At 40.2% G+C, this 20,874-nt stretch overlaps 1 protein-coding gene across 5 annotated transcripts in view; it reads left to right on the forward strand.

Annotated features, from left to right (window-relative positions):
- HECW2 (HECT, C2 and WW domain containing E3 ubiquitin protein ligase 2) overlaps positions 1-20,874 on the forward strand; it is a 369,811-nt gene that overhangs the window by 123,374 nt on the left and 225,563 nt on the right. For all 5 annotated transcript variants that reach the window (XM_019428321.2, XM_053906716.1, XM_019428319.2 and 2 more), the window contains exon 2: positions 11,275-11,589. In XM_019428321.2, coding sequence (XP_019283866.2) covers positions 11,298-11,589 — 292 coding nt within the window. In that variant the 5' untranslated portion in view covers positions 11,275-11,297. The remainder of the gene's footprint in view (positions 1-11,274; positions 11,590-20,874) is intronic.

Below are 20,874 nucleotides of genomic sequence, written 5' to 3' on the forward strand. Positions count from 1 at the left end.
AGGGGGAAAAAGGTTTGATCTGGACAAGGAAAAGTTCAAATTATGGGTATCAGTTTATCTTGCATACAACAAAATTTAGATTTAGTCACAAATATGGCCTAATTATTAGAAGGAAAAAAGAACAAATGAAAGCGTTGACATTTTTTAAGTTGAGGGGAGTTAATTTTTTCAAGGAAATTGTATGATAGCACAATGTAATATGTGTGTTTCTTACCACAACTGTGAAAGTCTTACTACAAAAACTGCCAGGGCTCTGTCGACTTTCCCACAGCCTGTGTTTAATCCTGTGACATTCAAATTGCTCTTAATTTTTTCCGCCTTCACTTGTCAACTCTTCTAACTTCACCAGACCCTTTTTAATCGGTGGTTTTGCATGTGCTTCAAGAAGTTATTCAAAATCTCTTTCATTGACTTTTATGAATTCCTGAATCTCTCACTAGTTCATGCAGTTTCTCTTTTCAGTCAGTTTATTCTTGGAACATCTGAGGCTCCGTGAGTGACTGACTGACAGATGTGATTGGCAGGGATCAACTCTATCATTGCAGGGAAGAAGTAGTTGAATGGGGATGAATTTAAAAAGTCTTCAGCTCATTGTTTTGTGAACTGTTTTGCTTTCTTCCTCGGCTCCTTAATGGAGTGGAGCTGGATAATGAATACCTAGGTAAAAAGATCATTTTTTTTGTCAAAAGAATTTGAAAACAGTAGTACCGTGAAAATGTAGGTAGTTCTTTTGGGAAAGGTTTCAAACATTTTCTATCCTAATACTTGAATCGAGATTAATCAAGATTAATCCTTGCTCAGGATCATGATGCTGAGCAGAACGGTTTCCTTCTCCATATGCTGCACCTTGATGTTCATTAAATTTGTTGGTTCTTCCAGATGATTCTGCAAACCACTGGGAATCTTGGACGTTGGGTGGTTTATTAATTATTATTTTAAATTAGTTCTTTTTTCTAGTCTTAAGACTTTATGTTCCTTGAGAATAGAGTCTGTTTCGTCTGTGTTTCCCTGGAGCTAGAACAATGCCTCACACATAGCAGGCACGGGAAGTTGCTGGTATGAACAATCAGGTCAGTTTAGCACTCTGTATTTATGACTTACATGTGACTCCCCTCTCTAACATGATTATTCCTTGTTGTTTGATTATATCTCATTTCCCTTTTTCTTTCTGAGGTGCTTTTGTTAACCTCAGTGATAACAGGAAGCATCAGTTGGTAATCTCAGACTTTGAAATTTAGCCTGTATGTTTGCAGCTTGTGCCCACAACTATTTCAGGTGCCAGTGAAATTGTTTCCATTAGAAAACTTAGTGTGGTGGCGTATCATCTGGAAAGTTAAAAACAACAGTTGATCGTGTCATTGAATGGACGTTGTTCTTGGTACTCTGGTGAAAAAAAGGTCTAAATATATTTGCCAACTTAGAGGTGACATCTGTCTGTCATTTCCGACTCTTCATGAAGCATACATTGTAGTGGGGAGAGACACTAGACACTGGAGAGATATTAATGATTTATACTGGATATTAGGATGTGAAAGTGCTATGGAGGAAAAATAAAGCAGGGAAAGTGTAGTGCTGAGACAATTGAAATTTTACATGGAGTGGTCTGGGAAGGTCCTACTGAGATGGTGGCATTTGGTAAAAATGTGAAGGGGTAGCAAAATGAGCCATGTGGATATTGAAGAGAAGAGCTTCTGTGGTAAAGGAAACAGTAGATGCAAAGGCCCTGTGGTTGAGTATAGCTGGTACCTTCCAGGAGCTGCAGTGGGACTAGGATAGCATGAGCATGGGTGGCCACGGTGGTAGATGAAGTCAGAGAGGACAAGATGATGTGTCCTCATAGACCATTATATGGGTTTTGGCTTTTATTCTAAGTGAAATGGGGGGCCTTGGAGGGTTTTGGGTAGAGAACAAATGATCTGACTTCCATTTGAAAAAAATCATTCTGGTTGATGTTTTGAGAATAGACAGCGAGAAATCGAAGATAGGAGCAATGAATGAGATGGGTTTTTGTTTTGTTTTGTTTTGTTTTTAAGGTTTACTTATTTATTTTGAGAAAGACAGCAAGTGAGCAGGGGAGGGGAGAGAGAGAGGGAGACAGAGAATCCCAAGCAGGCTCTGCGCTGTCAGTGAAGAGCCTAATGAGGGGCTTGAACCCATGAACCGTGAGATCATACCTGAGCCAAAATCAAAAGTCGGATGCTCAACCGACTGAGCCATCCAGGTGCCCAAAGGAGATGATTATTTATTCAGAGGACAGATGATAGTGGTTTGGATCAGACTGAAGCCACTGAAAGCTAATTCCTATCTTCCCATTTTTGAATTGGATTCTTTCTTTGACTTAGAATTCACTCCACATTTCCATGGCCTGTTCATATCTTTCAAAGTTCAGCTCAATTTTTCTCATTAGGCTTTTCTTAAACACTGCAATCCCTGCTGACTATTCTCTGCAGTGAATTCTTACTGACTTCTGCACTTACATCTTATAATATAGAAAGGAGTTGTTCTCTATTTCTTTCATGTAGGTTGATTGGTTTTTATTTCTTTCCATTGGATAGCAAGGACCTTATCTTGTACTTTTCAGCATAGAGTAGGCACTTGACTTAATAAATCCTTTTTTGAATGCCTGGCTAAATTCTAAAGAAAAGTCCACGTGTGCTCCTACTGTTGATTTGGTCCTTTCAAATTCTTCTTTCCTCATTAGTGGCAGTTAACTACATCCACTCATTTATTTGAAAAACATTTACTGAACACTTACTATTTTGCTGAGGATATAACATGCAAGAGAAATAGAAATTGTCCTCGGAGAGTTTATAGTCTGGCAGAGGAAGACCTGAATCTTCATGCTCAGATTCTGAGGCGTTGTGAGGTACAGAGGATAGGAATGTAAAGAGGCTGTGGGAGGGGCGCCTGGGTGGCTCAGTCGGTTGAGAATCTGACTCTTGGTTTCTGCTCAGGTCATGATCTCCCAGGGTTGGGGGATAGAGCCCTGCATCCAGCTGTGCACTGAGTGTGAAGGCTGCTTAAGATTCTGTCTCTCCCTCTGCTTCTCTACCCTGTTCATGCTCTCTCTAAAAGAAAAAAAAGGCCCCTGGGATTCAATAGTAGGAGAGTTGCCTTCTGGCTGGGTTTTCTTCAAGAAGGGTGGTCTCCAGGCCTTGAACGTGGGTGGGAGCAGTAGGTGGAGAGAATGGCGTGGACACTGCCAAGAATGCTGAGCGATTTCATGCTTAGCAGAATAGATGAGTTCTCAGGGACAAAGTCTGTATGCGACTTTTTCATGCATTTATTTAGGGAAGTATAAAGAAACAGAAGACCATGAGGGAAGGGAAGGGGAAAAAAAATAGTTACACACAGAGAGGGAGGGAGGCAAACCGTAAGAGCCAAATACAGAGAACAAACTGAGGGTGGATGGGGGGGGTGGTGGGGGACAGGGCAAAACGGGTGATGGGTATTGAGGAGGGCACTTGTTGGGATGCGCACTGGGTGTGGTACGTAAGCGATGAACCACCGGAATCTACCCCAAAAACCAAGAGCACACTTTACACACTGTATGTTAGCCAATTTGACAATAAATCATATTAGAAAAAAAAAGAGGAAGTATAAAGAAATCCACCCTTCAGGTTTCAGCTTTATCAGCCTAAACGTCACTCCCTGTGAGAGGCCTGCCCTGCTCTCCCTGCACAGACTTGGTCCCACCCCTGCCCCTTTGTTTGCTTCCGTCCTGGACCTGTAATTATGTTCCTTGATCAGGAGTGCTGTCATTGAAGGAGTGCTGCAGGGTGGCAGAAAACACCAGAGTCAGAGAGGCCTGCTGAGAAGTGACTGTCTGGATAGGATCTGACACGAACTTGGCTTAGTCCTGCTGTGCTGGTGGGAATGGAAAGAGAGAAGCATTAAGGCTTAAAAAATGTGCTCTGTGGAGTGCAGGGTACCTGCAGCCATTGCTAGTGTTTCTAGTTATGACCTCTGGGTGTTTTATGGAATACAGTCGATTGTCTTTTCTAGCAGCTTTGGACAATCAGTAACTAGAAGCTTATGTTTTGCGGTTTGCATTGCAAGGAAAACTTTCCCACGAAAATGTGTTCCAGCCACCACAAAGTGATGCAGAATGTTTAATATCTGAATTCCACTTACCAACAATTGGTAATTATCTGCAGCTTCAGCTAAAGATGATGTTTTGGGGTGTATTCCATGCGAAAAAAAAAAAAACATCTTTCGCCCTAGGGATGTTCAGGGAGTAGAAGTTTAATATCTTTCAAAAGAGATGACTTTAAAATGAATTGATTCCACTTCCTGCACTCAAACCATCGATATTTGTCAACAGATAAGCAAACCACCAAAAGTGCTTGATATACAAGCAAAGGCTTTTTTCTTTTTTTAAATATTTAGACCGTAGAACTTCATGTGTATTTACTAAAAAATAGGTTGGCATTTTAAAAAGGCATTGAAAATACATGAAGTTTTGATTCCCATTTTTTCTAATTTGCCATAATGTTTGAAAATGACTCTTGAGGGGTGCCTGGGTGGCTTGGTCGGTTAAGCGTCCGACTTCGGCTGAAGCCATCATCTCATGGTCTGTGAGTTCAAGCCCCGCGTCGGGCTCTGTGCTGACAGCTCAGAGCCTGGAGCCTGTTTCAGATTCTGTGTCTCCCTCTCTCTCTGCTACTCCCCTGTTCATGCTCTGTCTCTCTCTGTCTCAAAAATAAAAAAAGTTAAAAAAAAAATAAAATAAAGAAAACGACTCTTGAAGTTTTATTCGTCTTAATTTAGTAGAATTTTAAAAATATAGATTAGTGTTTTAAAAAATCAGGGGCGCCTGGGTGGCTCAGACAGTTAAGCGTCTGACTCTTGGTTTCGCCTCAGGTCATGATCTCACAGTTCGTGAGATCGAGCCCCATGTTGGGCAGTGTGGAGCCTGCTTGGGATTTTCTCCCACCCTCTCTCTCTGCCCTTACCCACTGGTGCTGTGTGCTCTTGCGTGTGTGCTCTCTCTCTCTAAATAAATAAACTTAAAAAAAAAATAAAAAAATTGATATCCATGCCAATTGAATACCATTCCAGTAAGGGACTCGTTACAATCTACAATCAACTTTTGAGGTACATGAGTAAAGTTGTTGCCTTTCTTCTTCCCATACTTGCTATCCGATCCTATATTCTTCTCTTGTTACATATGTAAGGGTCTGTCATTTGGGTGCTCATATTTTGTTACTTTCATTTTTCTTTCTCTTTTATTTTTGTCCAGCATTCGTTTCCTCTTCTTCTAGTTACAACCATTCCCCTTTTTCTGAGGAAGCTGCCTTCACTTTTGGTCTGGATGCCTTTTGTTCTCCCAGGGTGCCAGCAAGCTTTGTGAGACTGCCTTCTCAGCTGCACAGCGTCTCACTGCACCTGCACGTCTGAGTACTGTTAGTTTTCTTTTTTAAAAATAATTTTTTAAAAGATTTATTTATTTTTGAGATAGAGAGACAGACAGGCAGACAGACAGACAGAGACAGAGCATGAACAGGGGATGGTCAGAGAATAGGAGACACAGAATCTGAAGCAGGCTCCAGGCTCTGAGCTGTCAGTACAGAACCCAATGCAGAGCTGAAACTCACGAACCATGCAATCGTGACCTGAGCCGAAGTTGGACGCTTAACCGACTGAGTCACCTAGGCGCCCCTATGTTAGTTTTCAAACTGGACATTTTAATGGATAAAAAATTACATCTCATATTTAAAATATTTGTTTTTTGATATGTAATTATCAATTATTTAACTTTTTCCTTTTGGGAATTATCTATTCACACCTACAAAGGAAAATTTAGTAGTTGAATTAAAAACCTTATTGAATTTAAGGAACTCCAAAGAGTTAAACCAAATCGTAATGATTTTCTCTTATTTATCTCGTATATTCAGCAATTGAAGGTTAATACAACATCTTGAATGCACTGTTGGACTCAGTCTTTAAGATTAATAGCTTTTTGGGGGGCGTCTGGGTGGCTTGGTTGGTTAAGCTTTCGACTTCGGCCCAGGTCATTATCTCACGGTCCATGAGTTCGAGCCCCGCGTCAGGCTCTGTGCTGACAGCTCAGAGCCTGGAGCCTGCTTCAGATTCTGTGTCTCCCCCTCTCTCTCCCCCTCTCCCACTCACACTCTCTCTCAAAAATAAATAAACATTAAAAAATTTTAAAAATTAAAAGGTTTTGGAACTTAAAATGATTTCTTCCCATTTGTGTACATTCCTTTTCCAGACTGACATGTGGACTATTTTTATATTGTGGATCCTAACATATTATTTGGTGAAACTGTGAGAAGGACAGGCTTTTTCTAAAGAGCAGGAGCCTGGAGGGTAAATTGCATTTTCTGATACTTCTCCCCCTGAGAAGAGGAAGTGAGAGGCAGGCAGCTTGAGTCAGCTGAGGCTCTCTGTCAAATGCCCTGGAGTCCTGGAAGCACTTACTGACAAGTGTTGTAGCAGGGATTTTCTGGTATTAATCACCTTACTAGAACATTCTTGCTGAGTAAGCTGAGTATTGGGGTTATGATTATGTAGGATAAACACTGAGTGATGACTATGATTGCTTTCTTTTAGCAGGAGGTATGGTGGAAATCCACTGGGAGAGATCTGTAGTTGGGAATTTGGTGATGACTTTCTTCATTTCCTGTGTCAACTGGCCTGGCAGGTCTGATGGGTGGCTGATTTCTCTTCCTAGGTTTCTCACATCTCCGCTTATTGCAGGCTAATTATATTTTCTTTAGTGTCTCTTGACATCTTTTCGCCCTTTGTTTCCCTCATTTATATAGTAAAACACACACGGAGTTTAAAGCATGGTATAGTTGAGTAGGGGTGTGTGTGTGTGTGTGTGTGTGTGTGTGTGTGTGTTTATGTGTTTTTGTTTTTGTTTTTTTTGGAATTTGAATGGTTAAACAATGTTGTTATAGCTTTGTTTATCAGTATACAGTCTAGGAAGTTAAAATCCTAGGGTGCATTTCTAGTTTGACATGGAATGTTGTCAGTACTTACCCTTCAGGTGAAATTCAGTAAATTGACATTCACCTCCAGTTTCTTGAGCAAAAATATTTTAAATAAAGATGCTTGCTTAATGTATTTGTCGTCTGCTACTGTCTCTGTCTTCTGCACAAAATCTGCTGCTTTTGGACATGAAGTCATACACTAAGGTGTTTTGCAATTTGCTTGGTAATTACATCTCTGTTGACCTCTGGAAGAAAAGTGATTTTGTTTTTAGCTGTTGTTTAAGCAGATGTCCGTTATCCGAGAGAGCAGCATAGTGCAGACCTCATCGTAAATCGAAGGGGGTGGGGTTTAAGGAGTGCTTCATCATATTACATTGTGTCCTTTGGGAATGGGACCTAGAGCTGCAGCAGCGCTCCTCAAGGGAGGGATTGTCTAAGGAGCTTCCAAGGACCAGCTTTCTGTGTAATAAGTATGGTGGGTACTAATCAGTTTCCCTTACATTGGCTTTATCTGTAAAGCTTTTCAGAACAGCATGGATACTTATCTGAAGAAAATTTGTCTTTCTTATTGCATAAGGCTTAGGTATGAAACCAAGAAGCAAGTCAAGACTTCTTAGATTTCAGTAGGAAAAAATATAAAGTAGCCATTTGCTGTCATTTCAGTAGCTAATTTGCCCATGTGGGAATAGTGGTTTGAATAAGGTAGTTATAAAGGAAAATTGTATCTATAATATTTAGAGTGGTTTGTTGTTTTTCATTTTCATGCAGCCTTGAGAATTTTTGCATGATGTTTGATCTTATTTACTGTTGAAACATGAACTCTAAAATATACTTTTCTTTTCCTATAGGGGAGAAATGAAATTTTCCAATACAGGCTTGGACTATTGTCCCTCATCGTAATCTGAGCATTTTATTTTATTTTATTTCATTTTATTTTATTTTAGGGAGAGAGTGCACTCACTTGTGTGTGAGTGGGGGAGGGGCAGAGAGAGAGGGAGAGAATCTTAAGCAAGCTCCATGTGAGCCCAATGCAGGGCTTGATCCCACGACCCTGGGATCATGACCTGAGCCGAATCAAGAGTTGGATCCTCAACCGACTTAGCCCCCCAGGCATTCCCTATTCTAATTTTTTTTCTTTTCCATTGATCTAAGTTATGTAAAGTAAAATATCTGACTGAGGCTTTTTTATTTTTAAAAAATTTTTTTTAACATTTATTTATTTATTTATTTTTGAGACAGAGAGAGACAGAGCATGAATGGGGGAGGGTCAGAGAGAGGGAGACACAGAATCTGAAGCAGGCTCCAGGCTCTGAGCTGTTAGCACAGAGCCCGACGCGGGGCTCGAACCCACGGACCGCGAGATCATGACCTGAGCCGAAGTTGGCCGCTCAACTGACTGAGCCACGCAGGCGCCCCTGAATGAGATTTTTAAACCCTGGACTAGTAAGGCTTTTAGAGATGATTTTAGTTGATTTTAATTAACAAACAATAAGGCTATTATTAAGCAGAAACTTGCATTTGAATATTTATTTTTATCCCTGGCTTCATAATAACCAGCAACTCGACCCACCTTCACAAGAGTCTTTGGGACATAGTGACTTGGGTATATTGCATTTACTTCCAACTCACCGAAGATCGTATTGATTTTCTTAGCCCCATCAATGCTTCTGGGATTTTATTGCTGCTTGGACTGAAAATCCAGAATTTAGTCCTGATTTTTCCCCACTTTGATCCCCTGTATTCATTCTGTTGCCACATCTTTGGGCTCGCTCTTTGAAATATTCCCAATTGATATATTTCCCTTCTGTGTTACTAAAATCCGTTTTTCAGCACTCAGTGCTGGATTCCTCACTTAATCAGCTTCTGACTGGTTTACCTCCTCTGTTACCCTCCTTTTACAACCAGCCCTGCAGAGGCTGTCAGATTAAGTTTCTCATACTTATATATAATGTTTTGACTCTTGTGCTTGAGACCCTGCAATGACTCCTGCTTATCACTCTTAGGTTCCAGCTGACTTGTTTTCTGTTCTGTGCCTGAGGTTCTTCTAATCTCACCTCTCAGTTCCTGGCTTGTGGGTGCCGGGCTCTCAAAGTTCTTTCCTAAGTGGATTGTTTGGAAATTGGAGTTATTATTTTTTTTAAATGTAGAAACAATTATTTAAGAGACGTGGTTGAGTTAAAAGCTATAACTCAAAGGGCTGTGTATCCATATGTAGCTGATTTCTGGCTTCTGGGAGCCAGGAGCCATGTTGAATAGGGAGGCAGGGGAAGAATGGACTATTTTCTCCATGGGGTCATCTAACATGAGGCGGAACTTAGAGTAATTTTTCCTGTGTAAAAAGGTAGTCTTCAGCATTTGATTTCTCTTAACTGTCTCCCAACCCTTGGAGCTACTCCAAAGTAAATCGTGCATTAATTAATTCAGTAATTATATTGTTACTAAAAGTAACAGTAGTTGCTTTTTACTGAACACTTTCATGTATGATTTTTCTTAAAAATATTTTTTAATGCTTATTTATTTTTGAGAGGCAGAGCATGAGCAGGTGAGGAGCAGAGAGAAAGGGAGACATATAATCTGAAGCAGGCTCCAGGCTCTGAACTGTCAGCACACAGCCCATTGCGGGGTTCACGCCTGTGAACTGTGCAATCATGACCTGAGCTGAAGTCGGGTTCTCAACCGACTGAGCCACCCAGGCCCCCCTCACTTAAGATTTTTCTTTTCTTTTTTTTTTTTAATTTTATTTTTTATTTTTTTTAAATTTACATCCAAATTAGTATATAGTGAAACAATGATTTCAGGAGTAGATTCCTTCATGCCCCTTACCCATTTAGCCCATCCCCCCTCCCACAACCCCTCTAGTAACCCTCAGTTTGTTCTCCATATTTATGAGTCTTTTCTGTTTTGTCCCCCTCCCTGTTTTTATATTATTTTTGTTTCCCTTCCCTTATGTTCATCTGTTTTGTCTCTTAAAGTCCTCATATGAGTGAAGTCATACGATTTTTGTCTTTCTCTAACACTTAAGATTTTTCTAATCCTTACAGCAATCTTTCATGGTACTTTAAAGTCATCTCCATTTAATAATTGAGGCAGGGTGAAGTTCAAGCATGTGCAGCTATTGATTTATAAACACAAGTCTTACAAATAACCTATGTGTTTGTGAATCACTTGAAAGAATAAGTACTGTGTGAATGTTTGTTAAAGAAATATACAGATAACCTCCATCCTTTCTCCATGTCAGCTCCTCCCTTGCCGTACATACGCACCACTGAGACACTGTTCCTGCTTTTAAAGACTGTGTAGCTTCAACAGACCTGGTTTCTTTTGCTGTTTAGAGACTTTTTAGTTTGATATAGTCCCAGTTGTTTATTTTTGCTTTGGTTGCCTTTGCTTTTGGTGTCAGATCCAAGAAAAATTATTGTCAAGACTGATGTCAAGATGCTTACTCCCTATGTTTTCTTCTAGGAGTTTTATGCCTTCAGGGTTTATTTTCAAATCCTTAATCTGTTTTGAGTTGGTTTTTGTCTACTGTGTAAGATAAGGGTCCAGCTTCATTCTTTTGTGTGTGGCTGTCCAGTTTGCCCAGCACCCCTTATTGAGGAGACTGTCATTTCCCCAAGCTTGCATTCTTGTTGGGAGAAGTATGCAATAACCAAATAAATAAGTACATGGTACTGTGTGGCACATCAGGTTATGGTAATTGCTATGGAGAAAAATACAGCGAGAGAGGAGAGATGGGGAAGAGATGGGGTGTTGCGGTCTTAAATACGATGGCCATTCTATTTAAGAGAGGAGGTGACATTTGAGCAAGTTCCTGATAAACACTGATGGGTTACATTCCTGTGAGAAGGAAATTGAGCAGGTTAACCTGTGCTCAGTGGTAGATTTCAGCTGTGTTTAGCACATGTCACAATTTTCTGTCTTGCTATTTTAAAATTTAATTTCCACAAGAAATAAGTATATGGGGTGGGGGTGAAAGAAAAGAGGACCATTCCTGAAGGTGGGGTGTCTGGGAGAGGATAAACCTAAAAGGACTGGTAGGGAAATCTGCTTGTCCTTAATTGCCAGGGGGAAACTGTGCCCTGTGAAATCAAGGGCCACAGGTGCGTGATGGCCTTTGCCATCATGTGACCTCAGACTATAGAAGTTGTTTCTGACATCATCAGTCGACAAGTAGAATAATAGGTTTTATTTTGACAGCAGAAGATTATTGCATGGCCGGGCTTTCATAAACACTCTTTAGGGCTTTACGTCTGGGAGGCTTAAACCTAATTCCCTCGCATTGTAGCACTAATGCTTTGTGCTTGTCTGTCTCTTGCAGCTTTGTAGGAAGCTAACCTCAGGATGGCCAGCTCAGCCCGGGAGCACCTGCTTTTTGTGCGGCGTCGAAATCCCCAGATGCGGTACACATTGAGCCCAGAGAACCTTCAGAGCCTCGCCGCCCAGAGCTCCATGCCAGAGAACATGACCCTACAGAGGGCAAACAGCGACACAGACCTGGTGACCTCTGAGAGCCGCTCCAGCTTGACTGCCAGCATGTACGAGTACACGCTGGGGCAAGCCCAAAACCTCATTATCTTCTGGGACATTAAAGAGGAGGTGGACCCCAGTGATTGGATTGGACTTTATCACATAGGTGAGTGACATAAGATGGACTTGCATGTGACGTAGAGCATATGTTTTTACTCTGACAGTTTCCTAGTTTGTATTTTTTCCTGGAAAAAAAAATCACCCACATACAAATAAACTCAGCAAATTCTGGGAATTTTTTTCCCCAGAAAAATTAGAGTCAAAAATGATAAATACCTTTGCTGATATGAATTTGTGGTTACATTTCTACCCTGATTAAATGCCAGAACCTGAAGATTTTACAGTGTTTTCTTTTAAAGAAAGAAAAATTCACATTGCCCTTGATCAGTAGTCCCATTTTGGGGAGGAGGCGGATATTAGCTTTTACCTATATTTTTGAACTGACTGAAAAGAAGTCTAGGTTTAGATAACTGATGTGAGAAAATGTCCTGTAGTTTCTAAAGATTGAATTCCATGAAGAACAACCTGCAGTCTGTGGTGTCTTTTTATATCAAAATTCCTGATGTGTGCTTGATCAATTAGGTGAAGAACATGTCATATTCTCTTAATAAATGACTTAGAAATAGGTTGCTGTTTGTTTTACTAAAAATGTCCCAGCTGTACTTAGCTAATTTGTACCTGTTATTCCTAGGTGAGCGAATGATGAATGGCACATGCCAGAAAATATAAAATTTGTTTTGTTGAAAGCAAAAATCAAAACCTATCAACCAGGCTTAAAGAAAATCTAAATTAAATGTGATAATGGGACGCCTGGATTATCATCCAACTGTTGATTTCAGCTGAGGTCATGATCCCTGGGATTGAGTCCCATGTCAGACTCTGTCCTGAGCATGGAGTCTGCTTAAGGTTTTGGTTTTTTTTTTTCCTCTCTCCCTCTGCCCTTCTTCCTGATGCACAGGTGCTCTCTCTAAAACAAAGAAACAAAGAAACAAAGAAACAAAATCCTTAAAGTTGGGGAACTTTTTCACTCAATGAAGGGAATTCTTTTCAAAATTTAACATCCAAGTATTTTTAAAAATTTTTTTTTTTTTAACGTTTATTTATTTTTGGGACAGAGAGAGACAGAGCATGAACGGGGGAGGGGCAGAGAGAGGGGGAGACACAGAATCGGAAGCAGGCTCCAAGCTCTGAGCCATCAGCACAGAGCCCGATGCGGGGCTCGAACTCACGGACCGCGAGATCGTGACCTGAGCTGAAGTCGGACGCCTAACCGACTGAGCCACCCAGGCGCCCCAACATCAAGTATTTTAATAGAAAGACATTGTTGCTTTCACTGCAGATTATAAGCCAAGCATTTTGTTGTTGTTTTTTAATGAATAAATTAGGGGGAAATAAAAGACCCAATCATTTATGGCAGTGCTCCTCAATCAGGGGTGGTTTTATCCCCTACAGGACATTTGGTGATGTTCGGAGACGTTTTTGGTTGGCACAGTTGGGTAGGGAATGGGAGACCAGAGATGCTTCTACACATCTTGGAGCGTAGTACAGAACAGCCTCCCACAACAGTTCTCTTTTAGCGCCACTATTGACAAATTCCGATTTAAGGCAAAGTAACATCCTTTCAGAGATTTTATTAAAATGTTAAGCCCACTAAAATTGGTGTTTCTCAGCAACAAAGAATTGTATTTGACTAAAATAAATTGATTTGTATTGCTAATGCAACTCCTTATTAATCATGCTGGATAACAAATCTAAAATGGCAAAAAAACAAAATTCAGGAATTTTTATATTTTCCTCTTATGACAACAAAACAAAGGGAAAAGTCTTCAGAGTTCAGCATTTTTACCCAAGTGTGTTTAAATATATATATTCAAAATTAGGAAGGGAGGATTTTAAAAATTATATTTTTATATCTGCTGTCTATTATATTCACTGAAAAAGTTACAGTTTTGATGTGACTTTAGAAGTAATTCTTTTGATTTTGATATAACTTCACCATTTTGGATTTCACAAAACTGTTTTATTTGTTCTTTAATATGATTTTTTTTTATATGTACCTATCTTCCAGTTCACTAACTTTATTTTTGCATTTTCATTCTGTTGTCAATCCCATCCAATGGATTTAAAAATTTTACTCATTTGACTTTTCACTTATAGAATTTGCATTTCTTTCCCTTTTTATAGATTTTATTTTTCTTATGAGATTCTCTTAATCTTATTAGATTTCTAATGAGTATGTTAACTCATTCAGACCATATTTTCCTTCAGTTATTTGAATTGAATTGAATTGAATGTAGCTGCTTTAAATTCTCTGCTAAATCCAGTGTCTGGGCCCCCTAAGGGGCAGTTTTTGTCGTCTGTAATTCTCTTGACCGTGGATCCCATTTTCTTGTTTGTTTGCACATCTAGCAGTTATTGATTTTACACTGGCTGTTGAGAGTTCTAAGTTGTCGAAATTCTGAATTCTGTGGAACAATTTTTATTATTCATCCATTCATTCATTCATTTATTTTTGAGAAAGTGAGAGTGAAGCGGGGAGAGGGGCAGAGGGAGAGAGAGAGAGAATCTTAAGCATACTCAGTGTGGAGTCTGACCTGGGGCTCCGTCTCACAACTGTGAGATCTTGACCTGAGCTGAAATCAGGAGTCAGGCACTTAACTGACTGAGTTGCTCAGGCACCCCAACAATTTTTACTTTAATGTTAATTTTTATCCAGTAGGCAGATTTATTTCTTTGCACTTTCTAGGTATGATTTTCCACCTCGTTAGGATGGATCTGTGGAAAGCCCAGTGTGGTTCCCCAGCACTTCTAACTTGATGGGATATGGGATTCAGCCTCTAAGTTTGGTCTCTCCTGTGGATTTTGTTAGGGCTTTGTTAGGCCTGGTACTTCTTCCAAAGCAGCATTTCTGATGTCTTAGCTAGATGCCTGGAATGATGATCAGGTGTTCTTTTTCTTCGGCTGGGTCATAACTCCCGTGTTCTCCAGCACTGCTGGACCTCACGGAACTTCAACACACTGTCAGCCCTGTAGCAGCTGCTCTCTGGAAGGCCTTGGTAGTGTTTCCCTGCACATGCGCAGAGCAGACATTAGCCAAAGGCCTGGGGGGCATCCCGATGTGCACTTCTGGCCTCCACCCCTCCATAGCTCTTTCCTTTCCTGTGCCCTGCCTGTTGATCTCTGCATCCTCGGCTTGTCAGAACTTCCCAGGACTCCAGCTCCCTGCGCTGCACTTGGGAAGTCATCACCTGGCCGAGATCTGGGTGGTCATAGAGTCACCTCCTGAGTTTTTCTTGTCTCTGGGATTTTTGTCTTCAGCCACCTGCTGTGCAATGTCTGCAAACCACTGCCTCACAGTTTTACAGTTGGTTACACTGGGAAGGCCAGTCTGGAACTAATTATTGGCCTATGCCCTGAAGCAGAAGTTTTCCCCATGCTTTTGATTGACAGCAGGGAGTAAGCGGTTTCATTTTATTTTCCCATTAATAAATGGTAGTGGAAGTCCCGTATGTTTGTTAGTTCTTCTTAGTATGTCTTCTAATAGTTTTAGGTCCGTGGCAGGGAAGAGAGGGCAAGCACTGGAGCCCTCAGGCCTCTTGAGCGACCGGGATGCACACGGAGACTAACATTTGCAAGTAAAAATAGCACTTATGTAGAACTTGGTGTGCTTGGGCATGTTGTTGGTCTCAACAGGTCTTCTGCAACCAATGACTCTGAAAGGCCCAGGTCCCAGCATCTAAGACATTAAGTATGGCTCATTTCTGTAGTTGAAGGGCCACGACTGTGTTTAGAAGAAAAGCCTGACTTCCCTGGGACCTCAGAATGACTGAACAGAGACCTGGCCTTAAGCAGAGACAGCCATTTCTCCTGAGGCTCAGATGGGCTATTCTGACCTCTAGACTGGAGGCAGCCTCACTTCTGTGGGGACTTTGCCATCCCATGTGGAGAGGGATAGATGGCAGCATTGTCATTTTTAACTGACAGCTGTTTCCAGATCCTTCTTCCTTACAGGGTGAGGGTTAGGCAGCAAGCCATTCATCTAGAGCAGGTAGGCCCTCCCCAGATTCAGGAAAGTTGTAAACTTATATGGCAATCCAACCAGTGACTAGCGTAGGAGTGGGCGGTGAGCCAGGCCTGGCCAGTGAGATGTAAAGGAAAGTCTTTGGGGGAGCTTCCTTTTCTGGTGAAAAGCCAGAGCTTCCTGTAGAGTCATTAAACTTCCCCTTCTCTTGTACCTGGGAATCTGTCAAAAGGCCATGAGATCTTGAATTGGTGCACCTGTGTATCCACCGTAAGACATCAGTCAAGAGTAAAAGCCAAGGATGACAGAGCAGAAAGTTAGGATGAGCTTGGACTGTCACTACAGAGTTCTTGCTTCATGTGAAAAAAATCTTCCCCTCTTTGCTTAAGTCATTATTGTGAAGCTTTCTTGTACCTGTTGTTAATGCTGAGCTGCTAGGTGGTATTGACATGCAGAAGGGAAAAGGAGGGACATCAGAGGTTTGCGAGGGCAGGAGAAAGAATGTGTGGGCCACTGCAGTAGTTACTACTCCCGGGAGTGTGCCCAGCACCGTTTCACCAGAGTTAAAGACTACCAGGTTGTGTTTTATAAAAGCAACAAAAATCTGATACCAAATTTTTGAAAGTAGTAACTCCAAGCCAGGCGGAAATTTTCAGAAGTTTAATAGGACCAATCGTGTGAGGGAAAGAATCTATGAAATGAGTAAACTAAGTAACCTGAATATATACCAAACCGTTTTCTTGGGGATTGTTACGTGAAAGTGGTGAGGGGATACATTTGGAGAAGCTGAAAGAAAAGAGGAAATGCAAGGCCAGGATGGGGAAAAGAATTTCAGCGTACAAATGACGTCACCAATTTAAGGCTGTTACTGCTAAACAGAAAAAATATTCTCTCTCAGGCTCTGACATAGGTGCACGTAGAATCTAGGGTTCCTAACAATAGCACATGTGTCAGGTAGAGATTCAGACTCCTGTAGCTCTTGGTAGGAAGCAGCCACCCCTCGTTAGCTGGATCCTGAGAAGCCAGGCTGTTTCCTAGCAACGCCTAGTTTTATTTGCGGAACAGAGAGATGGTCTCTATAGAAATCAATCCCCAAGGGAAAGGATTTGGGTGGAACGTCTGGCCGGTGAGGTGTGGTTTAATGGCACGCCCTGCACTTTGATTGTGTTTCTCTTGGCTTACATTTTCTTACTCTCTAGGAGTGTGAGTGTTGTTTGTGTTTGGCTAATTGTTAATAAGGTTTTGCATTGTACAACTCAGTCCAGATGACTTTTAGCTAATCTGGAGAGAAAATATATACTCCTGGGTCAGAAAAATAAATTGTTCTCCAGGCGTTTGAGGCACTTTATAGGTCCTATTGGGAATACAAAGAAAACAAGTTGAAAATATCAAAGCGCCATTTGGGGAAATTTGGGGTGTGAACACAGTTCTTAAAACAGGTGCTAATTATATTTTCTCTCTCCAGAAAGTCTCACATGCACCCTGAGATTTTCACAGACGATTGCAATGTAGCTATAGCCCTGAATCTCCAAATTACAACAATTAGTGCCTCGTAAATGGTTTTCAGAAATCGCTGGATTTATAATTTATTTTGGTCTCCATAATTAGAAGTGACCTCTGACAAGATTAACACTGCCACTCATTGCTTCCTTCCAAGCTGTCTAAATAAAAAGAGCCAAATGCTTAAACATGCAAAAACACTTAGGGTACCCAACACAAACAACTTTCCATGAAAAATCAAATGATCGCTGTTTAAAGAGGAGACAGAGCATATTAAATTCGTTTCAGGTTCACTATCTAATTCCCCTTGACCTTTGGTCTTGTGCTTTTATTTCTGGCTGTTCAAAAGGAAAACACTTCAAAAGGCTTACTTTGCTGTTTCTCATTTTCAGGCAAGTTGAAGTCCCTAAACAGAGCTAGGAAAACTCTCCTTATGAAAATTAGAAGTATAGAGTGTGCTGTGCACCAATGCTTCTCAAAGTGTGAGTCTGCGATTTATCTGTGACGAGATAAGAAGTTGTCTCTAGAATGTAAATGAATGCCCTGCATCCTTCATTGAGAAAATGTCACTGATAAAAAATTAAATGAAATAATGGGCTTATTGATGTAGGTATTTCATATTCTGGCTCAAGCTTGTCTTGCCATAGACCAGGAACAAATAGTTTGCCAGCATTTCTCTGGACCACCCTCAGTGTCTGCATGCCGATTATATCTTCAAAGGTGAGTGAGTGGCACAACAAATGTATTTTACTCTACCTTAAAAAGTATTATGGCTTATGTATTATGATACTTTTCATATTTCTTTGCATTTGGATGGTAAAAAAAAAAAAGTAGGATTGTAATAGTTAACCAAGGCAGTTAGAGTATGTATTTTAGACCTTTAAGATCCCAGAATTTAAACTGGTATTTTATAGATAAAAAACTAAGGTTCAGAACGGTGAGCCATACAGCTAGTTGGGAGCTGTCAAGGCTGGAACTTAAATGTCTTGTGTCTCAGTCTTCATTTTCCCCCCTTGTGTTGCAAAATGGAGTCCAGTGTTTTCCACCCTTTAGTTATTTACTCAGCACCTTCTTGAGTTTTGCCACATTGGATTACCCCCCCCCCCCCCGTACTATTAATATTTTTCTTTAAACCATCTGATTAAGACAAACAAACACACAAGCAAACAAACAAAAAACTGGTTATCTACCCTGACTTTGTTTTAAGTAGTAAGGTCTGGGACAGGTTTTCTGTGTTAGTTATATTTCTTTCCAACATACATTAACTGTTAAAAAAAAAAAAACAACTTTTGTCTGTGCACCACCAAGATTATCACCCAGAGCATACTTTGAGAAACTCTGGGGTTATCAGTGGTTAAGAACACAGACTCTGCAATCAGACAGACTAGTAAATTCAAATACATTTACTAGCTTGAGTGAAATATGTAATATTTTTCAACCTCCTGTCCTCATCTGTAAAAAAAAAAAAAAAAAAAAGAAAGAAAAAGAAAAAGAAAAGAAAAAGGAAAAGTACCAGTATGGTAAGAAATAAGATACTATGTATAAAGTGCTCAGCAAGGTGCCTGGGCTTTTTGTAAGGTCCTGCTAATTGCAAACTATCATCCTTTTAGCTACTGTTAATCATTTTCCTGGTGGTCCGAAGCTGCACTGCAAACTTATCCACTGGTTGAATCCACAAGAAGAGATTTCTGGATTAAAGTGACATACCAGGCCTCTTCTGCTTACAAAAACCAAAACCCAGTCCTTTGAATCAGAGTTCTAGAAATTACATAATAAAGCATTTAAATTTTCAATACCAAATAATACAGGATTTTAATGTGAGCATCACGTAGGTTCTAAACCAACATGCTTTTAAAGGTGATGGGAAAGCTGCAGTTTAATCCAAAATTCAGTCAAATGGAACAAAGAATTTATGTATGAAGTATTTAGTTTCCAGAATAGCTATCCAATATAGCAAAGAGTGACTTGTTCTTAAGCTCTTTGGTATTTTGGCTTGATTGCTGCCAAAGAAAAGTTGTTTCAGGTCATGTGTTTGCATTTTAGAAAATGCTTTTAGAACCTAAGAGCTTTGAACATGAAGTGGTTTTTGGAACAACTTAACTCTAAATTACTTTTTGTTACCTAGTTGTACTAGTCAGCCTCAGTCAGATTATGCTGTGCAAATGAGCTAACCCTGAGTTCTCAGTGACTTAACAGAACAAAAGATGATTTCTTGCTAATGCTATGTGTCCAGCATGGATTGGCAGGGGGTTTACTTTGTACTGTCATTAAGGCATGCAGGCTCAGCATCCTCTTGACTTTTGCCATATTGGATTATTAAAGGTTCTGCCATCTTGTCATGACACCATTTGTAACAGGAGGCCTCTCCAGGCAAGTGTTCAGGGAAGAGAGCACTGGAGACCCCCATACCAGCTCTTACATGCTTGGCCCCAAGGTGACATATTTCATTTCAGCTCAGGGTCCACATTCAGCAGTAACCCCATGATCTGCCTAACTGCATAAAGACTGGGAAATGGGGAGAAGCCCTTGGCCATGTAGTGAGCAGTCAGTGTCTCTGCCATGGTAGATGTGTCTTGCTAACAATGTGTCTGGTCCTCTAGTCTGTTTCAAAGCCTAAGACATCTATTCTTGCATGGTCTGGAAGAATAGATGCTGGGGATTTAAGAAGTGTCATACTCTGGTATATACTTTATAAAGTGTTCAGGAGACTGAATGAGAAGCACACCCAGAGCAGGACCAAGGACAGTACCTGAACTATGGATGTACAATAGTTAGAATCTGAATTCACAGCATTGCATTGGCATCGCAGACCATCACAGATCTTTCTTAGAATATGCATGTTAGAGATTTGGTTTGCAGAGAATTCCATGTATTTAAACTGGTTATGGAAGAGTTCCCTGGATAGTAGGCAGGCTTTAAAAAGATGGATGGCTCAGTGTATCCAAAGAAGTTTTAGTATATTTTATTCCCTAACGTACTGGAAGAAAGCCATACTTGAAATAGGCATTCTTCTGTCTACGTACTGAGATGGTGAGGCGGTTTTTATTTTTTATCTGGTTATTCTAGGAAAGTTATCTGAGGTGTTTTTTTCCCCCCCTCATGTAACTTGTGTCACTTTTTCTTAAAGGATACTTATATAGGTGCTATAATTAGTAAATGCGAGATGATTGTATTTTGTGATGGAGTTAAGATGGCGTTGGCATGAGGTTTAGAAATTCTTCGTTCTGATAAAACCCATTACAAACTCACAAAATAATTGCTTCCCACACATACTATTTTTATAATGTTTGTTGGAGTTGTCTTTTCATGCTTTTCTAAGGACTAATGGGCACATCAATAAGAAAATACATTTATAATGTCATCTTTTTATCCACATATCTCTCTTAAAGTCTGTTATCAATTGCTACATCAGCTTCCTTTGGTTAGTTTTTGCGTGATGTGTCTTTTGCCACTGATTTCCTTTGAGCCATTCTTTGGGATGCCTCAGATATATCTGCTGTGAATCATCTATGGTTTTATGATTTTTAATCCGATCTGAGTGACCATCTTTTAAAATTGGTGCATTTAGTGTTTTACCATTTGCTGTTATTTTTTGATATATTTGGACGTATTTCCATGTCTTACTATATTTTCTGTGTTACGTGCTTTTTGGTAGTTATTTTTTTCAACCTGTTTTTGTGCCTTCCATTGAAATGATGACGTTTATTTACTCCCTATCTTCCACATTTTTCCTCATTTTATTTGCTTGGAAGTTAAACATTCTAGGTCTAGTCTGTTAGCAGTTATCCTTAGAATTTTTGTCATGTATTATTGAGTTAAAGGTTAAAATGAATCTGTGTCTTCACACATCTCTCAAGCTGTACAAGGATC

This window comes from Panthera pardus, unplaced genomic scaffold (genome assembly GCF_024362965.1).
Source record: "Panthera pardus isolate Hobbes unplaced genomic scaffold, ASM2436296v1 HiC_scaffold_10, whole genome shotgun sequence".
In the NCBI taxonomy this organism is placed as follows: Eukaryota; Metazoa; Chordata; class Mammalia; order Carnivora; family Felidae; genus Panthera; species Panthera pardus.